The sequence below is a fragment of the Phyllostomus discolor genome, chromosome X (assembly GCF_004126475.2).
Source record: "Phyllostomus discolor isolate MPI-MPIP mPhyDis1 chromosome X, mPhyDis1.pri.v3, whole genome shotgun sequence".
NCBI classification, from domain to species: Eukaryota; Metazoa; Chordata; class Mammalia; order Chiroptera; family Phyllostomidae; genus Phyllostomus; species Phyllostomus discolor.
The window spans coordinates 93,990,735-94,008,805 of NC_050198.1; the positions used below are offsets into that span (position 1 = coordinate 93,990,735).

Consider the following 18,071-nt stretch of genomic DNA (forward strand, 5'->3'; position numbering starts at 1 on the left):
GATGGTATGTACACAGGTATTCACTGTAAAAATCTTTCATTTCTTTTGTTTGTTGAAAAATTTCCTAATAAAATTTTGGGGAAACAATGCATAAATCTGTGACTCAGCAATTCTACTTTTTTTTAAAAATTTTATTTTATTTTAATCATTGTTCAAGTACAGTTTTCTCCCTTTTACTCCCAATCCAGCCCACCCACCCAACCCTCCCCTCTCTACTTCTAAAATTTACCTTGATACACTGGTGCATGAGCAGAAAGATATATAAATACACAGATATTCATGGTGGTACTGACTGTGGTGATAAAAGATTAGATACAACCTAAATGCCTTTCATTAATGAACTGGTTATATGAGTAGGCATTCAGTGGAAAGCTGTGTAGCTGTTAAAAACGATGAGGCAGATATACTTTAAATTGTCTCTAAGTAATAAATGAAAAAAGCCAGGTGCAGCATAGTATGGTACTACTGTTTGTGTAAATTTTATACTGCACAATATATCTCAGAAAGGATACAGGGGAAACTGGTAAGACTTATTTCCTTCAGAGAGGAGATTTGACAGAGTGGGAGTGATGTGATTCTGGGTGGAAGACTTGCATTGTCTACCTGTTGGTATTCAATAAAAATAAGAGATGGGGAAGGAGAGAGGAGAGAAATGTTATTTTTTTCTTTAATTGTCACACAAGGATATATTTATTAGTTTTAGAGAGAGAGGAAGGGAGAGAGAAACATTGATGTGAGAGAGAAATGTCTATCGATTGCTTCCTGTATGTGCCCCAACTAGGAATGAAACCTGCAACTATTTTTGGTGTACAGAACAATGCTCCAACCAATTGAGCCATGTGGCCAGGGTGAGAAGTGTTACTTTTTAAACAAAAATGGATTATACTGTACATATTGGGAGGCAGTATAGCATCTTGCTTAGGATCTCAGTCTCTGAAGTGATATAGAAGTTGATAGTCAATTGAGTCCTATTTATTAGTTACATGACTTTAGCCAAATAATTTCTCTGAGCCTCATTGAGAAAACAGAAGTACCCCCCTCTTAGGGATGTTGTAAAAAGTAGGTGGGTGATTCATGCAAAGTACTCCATTGTATGCTGTAACTATCTGTGTATAGCCTACATTTAGAATAATTCTCATTTTTACTCCAAAAAGAATGGATTTAAGTTCTCCTGAGAATGATAATGTTTATCTACTTCTTGCTCAGTATTTAGACTCTTTCCAACTCTTTTATGAAATATTTGCCTTTTTCCTAGATGCCTAGGTTTGACATTTATACACATTATGAATTAGTTACCTATAGAATTAGGAGCCTGAGACTTTCTATTAAAACCTACACATAATAGTTAAAATTCTTCCATGTTAAAAATATGCTGTTATCTCACTTAGTTGAAGACTAGCCTAAAACTGATTTGTGATCTTATATTTATGGTTCTTAATCAAAGTACCTCCCTTTATTCCTAAGCAGAAGTAGGATTACCTGGGAATGGTTGGATCACTTAGTCACTGTAGCTGCCTTTAAAACCTATAGTGATCATTGACCAACTCTATATCTTTATTTTCTTTTTCCTCAGGACTTCATATCATCCACAGCCTAGATGAAGTCAATTTCATACAGAACCTTGTGTTTTACATTGAAGCTGCATATAAAACTGCTGTAAGTACTCATTTGGGAATGTATTTTAAACATGGTGTTTTTTAAATTCTGGATAATCCATTTTATCTTTTAATGCTGCCCCTTACAGTAAATTCATCTATAAGGCTGTTGGCAAAAATCGCCTTCAGCTTCTTTCTTTGATAACATCTGTCATCCTCTGTTTACCTTCTTCCCAAGGGAGTTACAGAGGCAAGAGAGTCAAGATACTATGCTTTGCTTTCTTGCAAACTGTACAATATCTGATGGTATGTATTTGACAGTCTGGGGCTAAACTGTAGTTTTATTCTAATGACTTATGGTCTTGAACAGGAGCAAGATGGCTAGGGAGTAGTATGGGTTGGTTAGCTACTTAGAAATAATATTTAGTGATGTGTGTAATATTATCTGTAGACATTGATTCAATATGTACTATACAAACTAGTTACTTTTTTATAACTATTATATGAGGTAAATTTATATTAAATCATAAAATATTTAACATTTTCTCTGTCAGGGATCACTGTTCTGCATTGCATATTCATTGTATTGAAAATGGCTATATCATAAATAGTCCAGTTTTTTTAACTTAATTATTTAGTTTTTTTAGTTGTTTTAGGTAGGAAGGTAAATCTGGAACCTGTCACTCCATATTTGCCAGAAGGTTAAGTCTAACATATACATATTTTATGCAAGCAGACATTATTTGTTGGCTGATCTCTTTGCCTTCTGATACCATAGGCCTGCTGTGGTCCAGGGTGCAATTCAGGGTCCTTTGACCTCTTCACTGCAGCTAAGGGTTGCAGCAGTAGAATTAATGATATTTGTGCCTTCTGGTACTCTAATCTTTGCTGCACAAACTAGGGAAGAACTGAGTTTGGGGGCAGGTGAGGCTAGCCATGGGATAAATATGGCTGACCTTCCTACACCTTTAGCTCAGAGATATGGTGTGAAAAGTGATGTAAGGTACATACAGAAATAAATATAATATGTCTGAGGTATATGTGTATGTACATGTGTTTGCATGCACCTGCATGTGTGCATGTGGATATTTTCAAGTTCTATTCAGTGAGAGGACCTAGAAACAATGACACCATTGCTCAAGTCTAGGATTATAATTATCATTCTGTAATAAAAGAAAGCAGAATTCCCCAGAGAGGTGATTGATTCCTGGACTGGTATGGGGAAAATACAAGATGAGACTGGAGTATCATGTGGTGACAAAAGTGAGGAAGTGTTCAAAAAAGAATGGGGCAGGTCAAACCTGGGAAAACTCCCTAAGGCCAAAACTGAAACAATTTGAGCAAGAAAATAAATAATAACATTTTATTACAACCCAGAGAATAACCTAAATATCCATAAGTTCGTACTGATAAAAACAACTGAATAAGTAAATGGGAGAGAAAGGACAGTTCTTCCTTAGTGAAGAATGGCCACTAATGAGTACAGAGGTAATGAAGGAACTAGAAAATCACCATGGAAATACCACTAAAAATTCTTGCAGGCAATAATCACACTAATGGATACTGTCAACTGATGGTCACTGGCACCAATTCAACGCCAACAGGAATCCCAAATTTGGGATGCAGTGAAGGAAACTTTATTCAGTGCAGAACAGCTCAATTGTGGTACAGCATGTCTATGAAAAAGCACAGTTGTGAAAACAGGACAACTGTGAGGCAGCACTGGGACAGCCCCTTCTCTGGCCAGATGACTCTGCTCTGTTCCTTGCCTCTGCGTTGCACTGCACTGGTCTGTCCCACCATACTTTGGTCAACTCCTTTCTGTGCCTGTCTGCTCTGGCTCACATTGGTCTCCTGCCAGACACCTTCAGTGTTTCAGCTCACCAGAAAAATGCAGTCTTCAGCTTTGGTGGAAAGAGAAAGTACCTCCCAGAGCCAGAGGGAAGCTGGCTTATGTGGATGTAAGTCCATGTCTCTGGCCCCCAATTGGTCTGCCCGCATGCAAATGAGGACTCCAAATCCTCACAGTTTGACTGCTCCAAAAGGTATTGTCCTGATTGGTCAGAATAGAGTCACTCTGGTTCGTCAGAGGTGTGCAGCTCCAATTGGATGGGGAAAGCCACAGTCCTATTGGTTGAAATAGGATTCTAGGAACTTCTTTATAAGGGCTGGCTCAGATAGCAGGAAAACAGTGCAAGCAGGCAGTTCAGGGAGAATGCAGTCTTCTCCCTGAAGAGAAGTTTGAGCGAGGGGCCCTTGCGTAGAAATGGCTGCTAGGCTTTGTTTTTTGTTTTTTTGTTTTTTAATTTGAACCCAGTTGGCTATCAGAAGCTCTTCTTAGTAGGTGTCTTCTTTCTCAGGGTTTACAGTGCTACATTAGTGGATGGGTGTTGGAAGAGAAACAGGATATTTATAGTCATAAAGTGTCTCAAGATACTTAATTAATTATAAGTTGGAAAATGGTAACAGTAGAATGGAATAACCCTGAAGACACCACCTTAACCAAGTGATGAAGGTTAACATCTCCAGTGATAAAACATAACATTGTGTGCCCCCTGATATGATGCACTGAGAAGGGCATAGCATAATATCTGTAGTATCCTTGCCACAAATGTGTAACCTCAATCTAAGCAAGAGAAGACATGAGGCAAACCCAAATTGATGGAAATCTATAAAATATTTGACCACTAATCCACAAATCTTTAAAAAGTGTCAATGTCATGGAAGACAAGACTGGAGGAACTACAAATGATTGGAAGAGGCTCAGGAAGCACAACAAATGTAGGATGGTATTCTGGCTTAGATCCTGGAACATTAAAAAGTAGTGGAAAAAGTGGTAAAATCCTAATCAAGTCCATAATTTGGTCACTAGTATTGTTCTGATGTTAATTTCTTAGTTTCGACAGTTGTACTATGATATGTCAGGTGTTAACATTAAGGAAAGCTGAATGAAAGGTGTATGGGTACTATTACTATCTTTGTAACTTATCTGAAAGGGTACAGTTATTCAAAATAAAAAGCTTATTGAAAGTAATTTTAACTGTTATCTTTATATTATCAAGGGGCTATATAGAACTATAGTTAAGAATGTAGGCTTTGGAGTGAGAGTACTTGGCCTCTAATCCCAGGTCTGTCACTTATTAGCTGTGTGTCCTTGGGTGAGTCACTTAACCTCCCTTTGCACCTCAGTTTTATCATCTATAAAATATAATGATTAAGGAAGATAGTAATGTAAAGTTCACAAGTTAGTGCATGGTGCATTGTCAATGCCAATATGGAGTAAAATTAGAATGGATATTTAAGGTAAAATACCAAGATGTGGCTTGGGCTCCATTTCCTAGACTCCTTGGGTATCTGCTTTGATGGAAAATTTTGATAAGTACCTCTCTAGATGGATTACTTAGAATTATCTAACTACATAGTGAGCTCTATGTAGGAATTAGCTATTTTTGTTGATAATGATGATATGAGAGATTCTAGCCAAGAGCATATTTTTCCCACCATGATCATTAGTCTGACCCTTTGAGTCAAGAGTTTTCCCATTCAAACTATTAAAAACTCTAAAAAGCATGAACTAGATTAAATTGTAGGGATTAGTGACAGAGAGATATTTGTTTTTTATCCTATTTTGATTGATAACATACTTTTCTACTGGAACCAATTCATGTGATTTTCTTATTAATCTAAGACTCAGATATGCCAGGTTGAAAACAAGTTTTTATGAATCTTATTTTTTAAAGTTTAATCTTTTTTTCCACTTCATTACTACCTGCTTTTTGAGTTACTTTGAGATGATTTCCTGAATATTTTCTGGCCAGGAAGGTGATTAAAGAACTTTATTGTGTAGGGAGCTGGCTATATTTCCCTGCTATAGTTCACTCTAACCTAGTTGATTGACCCTGGAGAGCTTGACCTCCGATAAAAACACAAGGTAGCTCTACTCCACAATGTCAAAGTTTAGTATTTGATGCTGGTATTCTCTGTGCAGACAATTAGAAGTCTGCTGATTAAAGTTGGGGAGGACAGAAAGAGAGTAGTATCTACTTGCTAATTTGGAATTTTATTTGGCTGGAAGGTGTGGGGGAAGGAAGGGAAGACAGTAAGTTATTGGTACTGGGCCAGGGATTACAAACAAAATTTTTTATGAAGCATTATGTAAATGATTTCTTATGAAGAAGTCATTCTAACTCTAAAACAAAATGCTGGGGAGGAAATGTATTAAAGAAAGGAAGCAGAACAGGCAACATATGAGTGAAAGGGTCTGAGAAGGAAACAACATGTTTGAATTTGAAACTGGCCAGGGAAATTTAGAAGGTCTAATTACACTTTGACTACAATTAAACTGTCCAGGAGTCCTACAGCTTCTTGGGTGCCATCCTAGAATTTAAAGTTCCTGGGAAAATATCTGTGGGAGCAACCCAACTCATTGGCATATCCTTAATAAGCATAAGTATGGCAAATTAGCTACTATTTGTGCCTTTTATTTAACAGTTGTGTATCTAGTAAGCATTTAGTAGTGATGATTTTCAAATGGAATGTTGCTTATTTTATGCCAGGACTTTGGTATATGGGAACGTGGAGACAAGACCAACCAAGGGATCTCGGAATTGAATGCCAGTTCAGTTGGAATGGCAAAGGTAATTTTTCTTGCTTTGTTTATACCAGGTACAGGGGAAGGAAGTCTGCTACATCTTTGCCATAGATAAAGGCTTAACATGAATATGGACCATCATCAAATTAATTGTTCTTTTAAATCACAGGCAAAATTCAGATTATCCCATAGAACTATGAACATGTACGTGAAGGCTTCTTCCATAAGCTCCAGAGTTATATATCCAAACTGGTTTTGTAGCATATCTCTACTTACATATCTCACAAGGAACTCAGAGAACGTGTCTTAAACTAAACTCATCATCTCTACCATTACACAACAAACAAAAGAAGGTCTTTTGTCCTTCTGTACACCATTTAACAAAGCTTGATATCAGGAAACCATTTCTCAGTCCTCTACCACTCACACTCTCCTGCACCCCCCCATATCATTATCATCATCCTTACCTTTCCACTTGGCTTTATCTTCTCTTTCCCACTACTACTACCTCAGTTATAGCTCTTATATTTGGAATAGGCAAGAAGGCATAAAATAAGATAGCAAGAATAGGATCAAAACATATCTATTATAATGATCAATATGCATGACTTAATTTGTTTCTCCTAAGAAAAGGCAAAAACACAGGTTGATTTTATTTTTATTATTTTAAAATTTTATTTTAATCTTTGACAGGTTGATTTTAAAAGAGAAAAAAGAAAGTTCAGCCTATATACTACCTATAAGAGCTCTAACATAACAATTTGATACAGAAATATTAAAAATAGAAAGATGGGCAAAGTCTTGCCAACACAAACAAAAAAGAAAACATGGTGACTATGTATGTAAACATCAAATGGAGTAGAATTCAAAGTGAAATAGTATTATATGGAATAAAGAGAACAAATAAGGTCAAGATAGAGTTGTGAAAGGCACAGCCTGAAATGAGAAAGCCTGATCTGGAATATAGTTTCAATTAATACAAAACAAAATATATTAGAAATACCAGTCAAAATAGAAGCAGTTATAAGGGGATAATTTAACAAAAACCACTTCCAGGAATGACAGATGAAATAAACCAAAAATAACATCACAGGAAATTTCAACTATATAATTAATGTAGTTGAATTAGTAAGTATAAATGGAACTTTGTACCTAGAAATATTTATCCCCTGGGTAAACTTTTTCTTTTAATGTATTTTTATTATCAAACTGGTACAGATATTGAGTTTACTTTAAAAAATCTTACTATATTTCTGTGTAATCTGACTTTTTGTCCTTACCTGAGAACATGCTTGTTGATTTTTTAGGGAGAGGAAAGGAAGAAGAGAGAGAAAGAGAAAAAAATAGATGTGAGAGAAAAATATCAATCGGTTGCCTTTCACACATGCCCTAACTGGGGACCAAACCCACAACCGAGGCATGTGCCCTGACTGGGAATCAAACTGGCAACCCTGTAGTTCACAGGCCAGTGCTGAATTCACTGAGCCACACCAGCCAGGGCTGTAATTGTTTCTTGATTGCTGTTGTCCCATTCATGGATGTGCTTCATTGTCAGGCTGGTTGAGGCTCAGCTCCAACCACGTCATGCAAATGGTTGTACATGTACTGACCAAACAAAACAATCGAAAGCAAAAGAAAACAGAAAACAACTCAACAAATAAACAAACCAACACCATCAACAAAAATAACAATGAAAAGAATCAGAAATGAAAAGTCAGTAGTACTCTAACAAAAACAATAAAAAATTAAATAAAAAAGGAAAGAATAATAAAAGACAAGTAACAAAAAGAATTAGAGAAGGAAAAAGAAGTTGGAAAGTATATGAAAGGAAAAAAGGAAGATAAAAGAAAGAAACATAATAACAAAAATAATGAATACATATAGAGAAAAATATAGATGAAATAAAATAAAAATAAGGAAAACTGAAAAAAAGAATAGAAAAGAAAACATAGAATAAGAATAGGAAAGAGAGAATGAGAGATATGAAAGAAAAACAGGAAGACAAGAAAAATGAAATAGAAAAGACAAAATAAAGAAAAGGTTAAAAAAGAAAAAAAGTGTGGTTTGCCTCACCAGATTGTTGTGCTTGCTGTGATGACCCTTTCCATACACCGTTTGCTGTAGTCCCAATTGTTGAGTTTTGCTTTAGTTGCTTATGCTTTTGGTGTCATCTATACAAATCATTGCCAAAACTAACATAAAGGAGTTTCTTCCCTGTGTTATCTTCTAGGAGTTTTATAGTATCAGATCTTATGTTTAATCTTTTTTAAGTTAATTTTTATTAGTAGTATAAGATAGGTATCAAATTTCATTGTTTGGCATGTGGTTATCCAATTTTCCCAACATGATTTATTGATTAGTTAAATATACTAGCCTTCACTCACTGAGTTTTCTTCACTCCCTTGTCAAATATTAATTGACCATAAAAGCAAGGGTCCATTTCTGGGTTCTCTATTTTGTTCCATTGGTCTATGTGTCTATTTTTCAAAAGATTTTATTTATTTATTTTTAGAGGAGAAGGGAAGGAGAGGGGAAGAGAAACATCAATGTGTGGTGGCTCTCGTGCGCCTCCTACTGGGGACCTGGCCTGAAACCCAAGCATGTGCCCTGACTGGTTATTGAACCAGCAATCCTTTGCTTCGCAGGCCCACACTCAATACCCTGAGCTACACCAGCCAGGACTATTTGTCTATTTTAATGCCTATACCATACTATTTTAATTATTGTATTTTTGTAATATAATTAAAAATTATGACATGTTAGGCTTTCAGCTTTGTTCTTCTTTCCCATGATTGCTTTGGATGTTTGAGGTCCTTGGTGGTTTCATATAAATTTTAGGACCTTTCACTTCCTTTGTTAAATTTATTCTTAAGTATTTTATTGATTTTGATGCTATTGTGAATGGGATAGATTTTTTAAAAATTTCTTTTTCAGATGTTTTGTTGTTAGTGTACAAAACCACCACTGATTTCTGTATGCTGATTTTATGTCCTTCGACTTTACTATATTTGTTGATTAATTTTTTGGCTAAGTCTTTAGGGTTTTCTACATATAAGATAGTATCATCTGTAAATAATGACAATTTTACTTTCACTCTAATCTGGATTCCTTTTATATGTTTGTCTTCCCCGATTGCACTGGCTAGGACTTCTAACACTATATTCAGTAAGAGTATTTTTTGTTTCTGGTCTTAGAAGAGAAGCTTTCAGTCTTTCACTGTTGAGTATAATGTTAACTGTGTGTTTGTCATATATGGCCTTTATTATGTTTAGGTATGTTATTTCTATATTGAATCTGTTGAGGGTTTCTATCATGAAAGGATGGCTACAACCTCCATCTTAACTGTCTCTGGGATAATATGAGAGGAAAAGAACAACTCAAAGGCCTCTTGGAATAAAGAATTTTAATTGTAGCTGTGGCTGGTGTGGCTCAGTGGATTGGGCCTGTGAACCAAAGGGTCGCCATTTCAATTCCCAGTCAGAGCACATGCCTGGGTTGTGGGCCAGGTCCCCAGTAAGGGGTGCATGAGAGGTAACCACACATTGATGTTTCTCTCCCTGTGTTTATCCTTCCCTTACCCTCTATCTAAAAAAAAAGAATAAACAAAATCTTTTTTAAAAAAAGTTCGTTGTATTTTATGTTCTGCTGAACATACTTAAAATGACATTATGTGCATTGCTATGATAATGAGATACAGTGCATAGATATATATATCTTTTTAATACTGACATTAACCATTCCTTCTTTGCTCATCACAGGCAGCCCTGGAAGCATTAGATGAACTGAATCTGTTTGGTGTGAAAGGTGGGCCCCAATCAGTTATTCACGTACTTGCTGATGAAGTACAGCATTGCCAGGTAAGAAATAATGGACCACATTACAGAAAATTTTATTCTAACATAGATTCAGATTTAGGAAGGACTTTAAAATAAAGAAACCTGATTGAGAATACATAATCTTATTTATTACCATGTGCTAAAAGTGACTTATCAAACATCCTATACTGAGATAAGCTTGATATAACATTAGCAGTAACATAAATCAAAGTCCTGTTTTTTCACCCAAAGTTATAAAGGGATCCCATTATAGTATATGGGATCCTTCAGTGTTGTCATATCAAGTTTATGTACCCTGCTCCTGAGTATTTCCTTTTCTAGGTATAACAGGAGAATAAGGGATGATTGATTTTGAGTGTTCTTGATAGTGGCTCTGAAACATTCCCTTGTCCCAGTTTTAAATGTTTGGAGTTCAGATTGTTTAAATGATAAATGCATATCTTCAGTTTTGTTTAGGATTACTCTGTGTATTGAAAGATTAAGGTTCTTCTCATTGGCAAGATGAGTTTTCTTCTCCAAACCCTGACTAGACAACCATAATGTTATAGTGAATATGAAATCACCTTCTAATTGTAAAAACACAAAAGTTCTTATGGAAAAGATAAATATAAAGGATATATGAGCTGAGCCTTCCATTTCCTATTTCTCAGCAGCTACATTTTCCCTTAGCTTTATGCTTAATAGGTGCTTGTGGAATAACAGGATTGTAGATGGGATAATGATGTTAAGAGTATTCTATATCTATTAGCATCTGCTTAATAATCAGGATTAGAAGGCATTGAGAGTAGAATCAAAACAAGGGATAACTTACAGAACTAGCTAGTTTTTAAAGCTGTCATTATTGAATACTGTTTAGATTTTTTTCTGAATGATCCTCTTCTATGTAAATCTTTTGAAACTAAATCTGTTAGTTTTATAACTGCAAGTCATTCACTAATGTGCCACATTTGATTTTCTTTCTCTTAGTCTATTCTTAATTCAATACTCCCTCGGGCTTCAACATCCAAAGAGGTTGATGCTAGTGTCCTTTCAGTTATTTCCTTCCCAGCCTTTGCAGTAGAGGATAATCAGTTGGTGGAAGTCACAAAACAAGAAATCATCACCAAGCTTCAGGTATGTCTGTATGAGCCTTTCTTTCTGTTAGGGTTCTTACTTTAAGGGAAAGTTATTATCTTTGGGGGCCTTGACTATGACTTGTGTCAATGATTTAACCAAATGACAGGGTTAATATCACCAGTAATAAGGAATATTAATATCATGTACTCCCGATACATTGCACCAAGAAGTGCACATCACCACTGTGACATTCTTCCCAGTACTGCATAACCTCAATCTAATCATGAGAAAGCATTAGACAAAACCAAATTGAGGGACATTTTACAAAATAATGGACACACACACTTTGAAGGTGTCGAGGTGATGCTTTTTAAACAAAGAAAGACTGAGGAACTGTCACAGATTCAAAGAGACTAAGGAAGCATGGCAGCTAAAAGCATTGGGATCCGGAATCAGGTAATACAACTGAAAAAAAGCCATTAGTGGAAAAACTGGTGATATCCAAGTAAGTACTATACTTTGGTTAACAGCATGAATTTTTTCGTTTTGATAAATACTATTTAGTTATGTAACGTGGTTAAGAAAAGGGGAAATTGGTAGAAGGGTATATGGAAGCTCTCTGCACTGTTCTTGCAACTCTTCTGTAACTCTCAAACTATCTCAAAAATTTAAAAAATATGATTTCTTTTTTTTAAAGGCTGGGGTGTCTTATAATCTTATAAACTGTGTGAGCAAGAACACACAGATTACTAATTGGGCTTTCACAGATTTGTCCTAATAGTGGAAAGCCATGGAGAGGATAATATTAGGAACTCTGTTTTAGGGAAGAGTCTGGAACTTAGCCCTGCCTTGAAATCACATTGCTGAAATCAGTTTCTGCTGCTGGGCTGGTATTAGAGTTGTTTGAATAATTAGATGTTTTTCACTTTTCCATATTTTAAAATTTTTTTACTATTTTTATTGTTGTTCACTTATAATTGTCCCTATTCCCCCCATTACTCTCCCCTGCCCTGCCCACCCTGACTCTCCCACATTCAAACCTCGCCCTCCCAACCCTCGTTGTCCTTTTCCATGGGTCCTTTACATAAGTTCCTCAATGCGACCCTTCCTCTACTTTCCCCCTTTATCCTCCCCACCTTAGGTCACTGTCAGTTTGTTCTTTATTTCCATGTGTCCAGTTCTATTTTGCTCGCTTCTTTGTTTTGTTGATTAGGTTCCATTAAAGTGAGATCATACGGTATTTGTCTTTCACCACCTGGCTTATTTCATTTAGCATTACACTCTCTAGTTCTATCCATGCTGTTGCAAAGGGTAGGAGTGCCTTCTTTCTTTCTGCTGCATAGTATTCCATTGTGTAAATGGACCATAGTTTTTTGATCCACTCACTTACTGATGGGCACTTAGGCTACTTCTAGCACTTGGCTATTGTAAATAATGCTGCTATGAACATTGGGGTGTATAGGTTCTTTTGAATTGATGTTTCAAGATTCTTAGGGTATAATCCCAGCAGTGGGATGACTGGATCAAAAGGCAGTTCCATTTTTAGATTTCTGAGGAAATTCCATACTGTTTTCCACAGTGGCTGCACCAGTCTGCATTCCCACCAACAGTGCACTAGGGTTCCCTTTTCTCCATAGCCTGACTGGTACTTTTTGTTTGCTGATTTGTTTATGATAGCCATTCTGACTGGTGTGAATTAGTATCTCATTGTGGTTTGTGGGTTTGCATCTCTTTGATGACTAGTGATGCTGAGCATCTTTTTCGTATGTCTTTGGGCCCTCTGTATGTCCTCCTTGGAGAAGTGTCTGTTCAGGTCCTTTGCCCATTTTTCAGTTGGATTGTTTGTCTTCCTGGAGTGCAGTCATGTGAGTTCTTTATTTTGGACATCAAAACCTTGCCTGAGGTATCATTTGCCAATATGTTTTCCTATACAGTTGGTTCCTTTTTCATTTTGCTGATGTTTTCTTTTTCTTTAGCCATGCAGAAGCTCTTTAGCTTCATGTAGCCCCATTTGTTTATTCTTTCCTTTATGTCCCTTGCTCTAAGGGACATATTGGTAAAAATATTGCTGTGTGGAGTATCTGAGATTTTCCTGCCTATGTTCTTCTCTAGGACTTTTATGGTATTGTGACTTACATTTAAGTCTTTTATCCATTAAGTCTTATTTTGAGTTTATTTTTGTGTATGGTGTAAGTTGGTGGTCGAGTTTCCTTTTTCTGCATGTAGTTGTCCAGATCTCCCAACACCATTTATTGAAGAGGCTATTTTTACTCCATTTTATATTCCTGCCCCCTTTGTTGAATATTAATTGATTGTAGAGACAATTAATATTTGAACTGGGGATTAAGATGATGCTGACCTCAGAAAAAGAGTTTGGGTGTCTCCCTTCTTGGAATTTTTAGAATAGCTTGAGAAGAATAGGGGCTAGCTCTTCTATAAATGTTTTATAAAATTCTCCTGTAAAACTGTCTGATACAGGGCTTTTCTGTGCCGGGAGTTTTTTTTATTGAAGCTTCAGTTTCACTAGCTGTTATCAGTATGTCCATGCTTTCTGCTTCTTCTTTGATTCAGTTTTGGAAGATTACATGTTTCTAGAAATATGCCCATTCACCCCGCTTTTCAAATTTCTTGGCATATAGTTGTAATTTCTTACAATCCCTTATATTTCTGTGGTATCAATAGTAATTTCTTCTCTTTCATTTCTGATTTTATTTATTTGGGTCCTCTCTGTTTTTTTCTTGGTGTGTCTGATTAAAGGCTTGTCAATTTTGTTTATCTTTTCAAAGAACCAGCTCCTAGATTTAAATTGTTCTTTTAGTCTCTATGTCAGTGGTGTCAAACTCATTTTCACCGGGGGCCACATCAGCCTCGCAGTTGCCTTCAAAGGGCCAAATGTAATTTCAACTCCTTAACAGTTAAGGAGTAGTTACATTCATACAGTCCTAAAATTGTTTTGATGCTTCGAAGGCAACCATGAGGCCGATGTGGCCCCCAGTGAAAATGAGTTTGACACCCCTGCTGTATGTCATTTAGTTCTGCTCTGATCTTGATTATTTACTTCCTTCTACATTCTCTGGGCTTTGTTTGTTTTTGTTCCTCCAGTTCTTGTAGATAGATGGTTAGATTGCTTATTTGAAATGTTTCTGTCTTCTTTAGGTAGGCCTGTATTGCTCTGAACTTCCCTGTCAGGACTGCCTTTGCTGTGTCCCAGAGAGTTTGGGCTGTTATGTGCTCATTTTCATTTGTTTCCAGAAAGTTTTTTATTTCTTCCATGATCTCATTATTAACCCATTCATTGTTTAATAGCATGCTATTGAATCTCCATGAATTTGAATGTTACTGAGTTTTTTCCTTGAGGTTGGTTTCCAGATTCAAGCCCTTATGGTCTAGGAAAATGCTTGATATGATTTCAGTTTTCTTGAATTTGTTGATGCTTGTTTTGTGTCCTATCATGTGGTCTATATTTGAATATGTTCCATGTGCATTTGAAAAGAATGTGTATTTTGCTTCTTTGGGATGAAAGGTTCTGTATATATCAATTAATTCCATTTGATTTAGTGCATCATTTAGTGCCACAATATCCTTATTGATTCCATTGTTTGGAATATCTATCCACAGTGTGCTGTAAAAAATCCCCTAGTATAAGTGTATTACTGTCTATATCTTTCTTGAAGTCCTCTAAGATTTTCCTTATATATTTGGGTGCTCCTATGTTGGGCACATACCTGTTTACAATTTTTATGTCTTCTTGATGGATTCTTCCCTTGAGTATTATGAAGTGTCCTTCTGTGTCTCTTTTGGTGGCCTTTGTTTTGAAGTCTATTTTGTCTGATATAACTGTTGCTACCCTGGTTTTTTTTCCTGTCCATTTGCTTGGGATATTTTTTTCCAACCCTTCACTTTCAGTCTGTGTAGGTCTTATGTTCTGAGATGGATCTCTTGTGGGCAAAATATGTACAAGTCATGTTTTCTTATCATTCAGCTACCCTGTGTCTTTTCATTGGAGCATTTAATCCATTTACATTTAAAATGATCATTGATAGGTACTTATTCACTACTATTTTATCCCTTTGTACTTGTGTTCCTCTCTCTCTTCTTTCATCTTCTGTTTTTATTTCTTTATTTTTTTTATTTTTTAGGATTATCTTTTTATTTTATTTTTTTAAATACGGTTTATTGATTATGCTATTACAGTTGTCCATTTTCCCCCTTTACTCCCCTCACCCTCTCCCACCCACATTCCCCCCCTTTAGTTCATGTCCATGTGTCATACTTATAAGTTCTTTAGCTTCTACATTTCCCATACTATTTTTACCCTCCCCTGTCTATTTTCTTCCTACCATGTATGCTACTTATTCTCTGTACCTTTTCCCCCTCTCTGCTCCTCCCACTCCCCTGTTGATAACCCTCCATGTGATCTCCATTTCTGTGGTTCTGTTCCTGTTCTAGTTGTTTGCTTTGTTTTTGTTTTAGGTGTGGTTATTAATAATTGTGAGTTTGCTGTCATTTTACTGTACATGTTTTTTATCTTCTTTTTCTTAGATAAGTCCCTTTAACATTTCATATAATAAGGGCTTGGTGATGATGAACTCCTTTAACTTGACCTTATCTGAGAAGCACTTTATCTGCCCTTCCATTCTCCATGAAAGCTTTGCTGGATAGAGCAATCTTGGATGTAGGTCCTTGCCTTTCATGACTTGGAATAGTTCTTTCCAGCCCCTTCTTGCCTGTAAGGTCTCTTTTGAGAAATCAGCTGACAGTCTGATGGGAACTCCTTTGTAGGTAACTGTCTCCCTATCTCTTACTGCTTCAAGGATTCTCTCCTTCATTTTAACCTTGGTTAATGTAATTATGATGTGCCTTGGTGTGTTCCTCCTTGGGTCCAACTTCTTTGGGACTCTCTGAGCTTCCTGAACTTCCTGGAAGTCTATTTCCTTTGCCAGATTGGGGAAGTTTTCCATTATTATTTGTTTAAATAACTTTTCCACTTGTTGCTCTTCCTCTTCCCCTTCTGGTACCCCTATAATTCAGATGTTGGAATGCTTAAAGATGTCCTGGAGGTTCCTAAGTCTCTCCTCATTTTTTTGAATTCGTGTTTCTTCATTCTTTTCTGTTTGGTTTTTTCTTTCTTCCTTCTGGTCCACTCCATTGATTTGAGTCCCAGTTTCCTTCCTATCCCTATTGGTTCCCTGTACATTTTCCTTTATTTCACTTAGCGTAGCCTTCATTTTTTCATCTAATTTGTGACCAAATTCAACTAATTCTGTGAGCATCCTGGTCACCAGTGCTTTGAACTGTGCATCTGATAGGTTGGCTGTCTCTTTGTTGCTTAGTTGTATTTTTTTCTGGAGCTTTCATCTGTTCTTTCATTTGGGCCATTTTTTTTGTCTTGATGTGCCTGTTATGTATTGAGGGGCAGAGCCTTAGGTGTTCACCAGGGTGGGGCAACCCACCTCGTTGGGTTGTGACACTGTATGTTGGGGAGGGGTCCAAGAGGGAACAGTGGCGCTTGCTCCACTCTTTGCCGGATTTCAGTTACTTCCGCTGCTTCCTCCAAACAAATTGGGCCCTTCTGATGCTGATTCCCATGTGGGTGGGTTTCTGTATGTTCTATGACCCTGTGGGTTTCTCCAATGAACTCTCCTGTGAGGTTGGAAGTCTCTTCCGGCACCTCAACCCCCGCAGGTGTTTTCAGTTAGTGGTTTGAGGCTTTATTTCCCTGCACTGGGATCCTGGGTTACGCGGTCTGTCTTACTCCCCAGTTTTGCCTGGTTTAACTGCGCGTAAATGTGGGACCACCTGGTCTGCCAACCGCCTTGGGTGCCATGCCCCTCCACAATCTGCCACCTTGCTGGCTCTGCCAGCTGTGACCTTGCACGCCCATGGTCCACCAGCCGCTGCTTTGCTGCGAGCACTCTCAGTCCGGCCACCCATCTCTACCCGTCTTGCTGGTTTGGATGAATATTTCTTCTTTAACTCCTTGGTTGTCGGACTTCCATACAGTTCGATTTTCTGCCAGTACTGGTTGTTTTTTTATTTCTAAATTTTTGTTGTCCTTATTTTGGTTGTGCGAGGAGGCACAGTGTGTCTACCTATGCCTCCATCTTGGCCGGAAGTCTTCTTTCATCTTCTTAAAGTTGTCCCTTTAGCATATTTTGCAATGCTGATTTGGTGGAGGTGTATTCTTTTAGCCTTCTTTCTTCTGGGAAACATCTTATTTTACCTTCCATTTTAAATGAAAGTCTTGCTGAGTAGAGTAGTCTTGGTTGCAGGCCTTTGCTTTTTATTACTTGGAATATTTCTTGCCATTCTCTTTTGGCTTGTAGTATTTCTGTTGAGAAATCAGCTGATAGCTTTATGGGAGCTTTCTCTCTTTGTCTTTTAATTTTGCCATTTTAATTATGATGTGTCTTAGAGTTGGCCTCTCTGGGTTCATCTTGATTGGGACCCTCTGTGTTCCCTGAACTTGTGTGACTTTTTCTCTAGATGAAAATGTGTCTTTAGTGTTTGTTTTGACTTAAAATATATAACTCATATAAACTTTGCCATTCATCTAATTGCTGGGTCTTTGATTTACATGGCCCTGCATCCATGCTATTTCTTCCACTTGGAAGGCCCTATCTCACCTACTTTCAATGCCCATCTTTCCATGTCCAGATGCTGTCAGTTCTTCAAATCACAGTTCAGAATCTTAATGCTATGGGTTATGCAAGTTGGAGATAATATCTGTGTGTTTTTTTGAACACCTGGATCCATTGCTTGTGTCTCTGCCAAGGTGCTGGACACTTTATACACTGTCATCCTTGTGGAGTAGGCTGCTGTGGTCACTACTAGAACCATAAGCTCTGTATTGTCCACATTGCTGCACAGGCCTGGTTCACAAAATAGGTTCAGTATGTGTTGAGGAAATGAATGAATAAATGAATGAATGAACAAATTTTGGGGTGAGGAAATATGCTTGAGTGTTCGATACTGATATAGTTTTCCAAAGAG

At 37.0% G+C, this 18,071-nt stretch overlaps 1 protein-coding gene across 3 annotated transcripts in view; it reads left to right on the top strand.

Annotated features, from left to right (window-relative positions):
• Positions 1 to 18,071, top strand: part of PHKA1 (phosphorylase kinase regulatory subunit alpha 1) — a 129,776-nt gene that overhangs the window by 14,462 nt on the left and 97,243 nt on the right. For all 3 annotated transcript variants that reach the window (XM_036016779.1, XM_036016781.1, XM_036016780.1), the window contains 4 exons: positions 1,574 to 1,656; positions 6,152 to 6,232; positions 9,945 to 10,043; positions 10,989 to 11,135. In XM_036016779.1, coding sequence (XP_035872672.1) covers positions 1,574 to 1,656; positions 6,152 to 6,232; positions 9,945 to 10,043; positions 10,989 to 11,135 — 410 coding nt within the window. The remainder of the gene's footprint in view (positions 1 to 1,573; positions 1,657 to 6,151; positions 6,233 to 9,944; positions 10,044 to 10,988; positions 11,136 to 18,071) is intronic.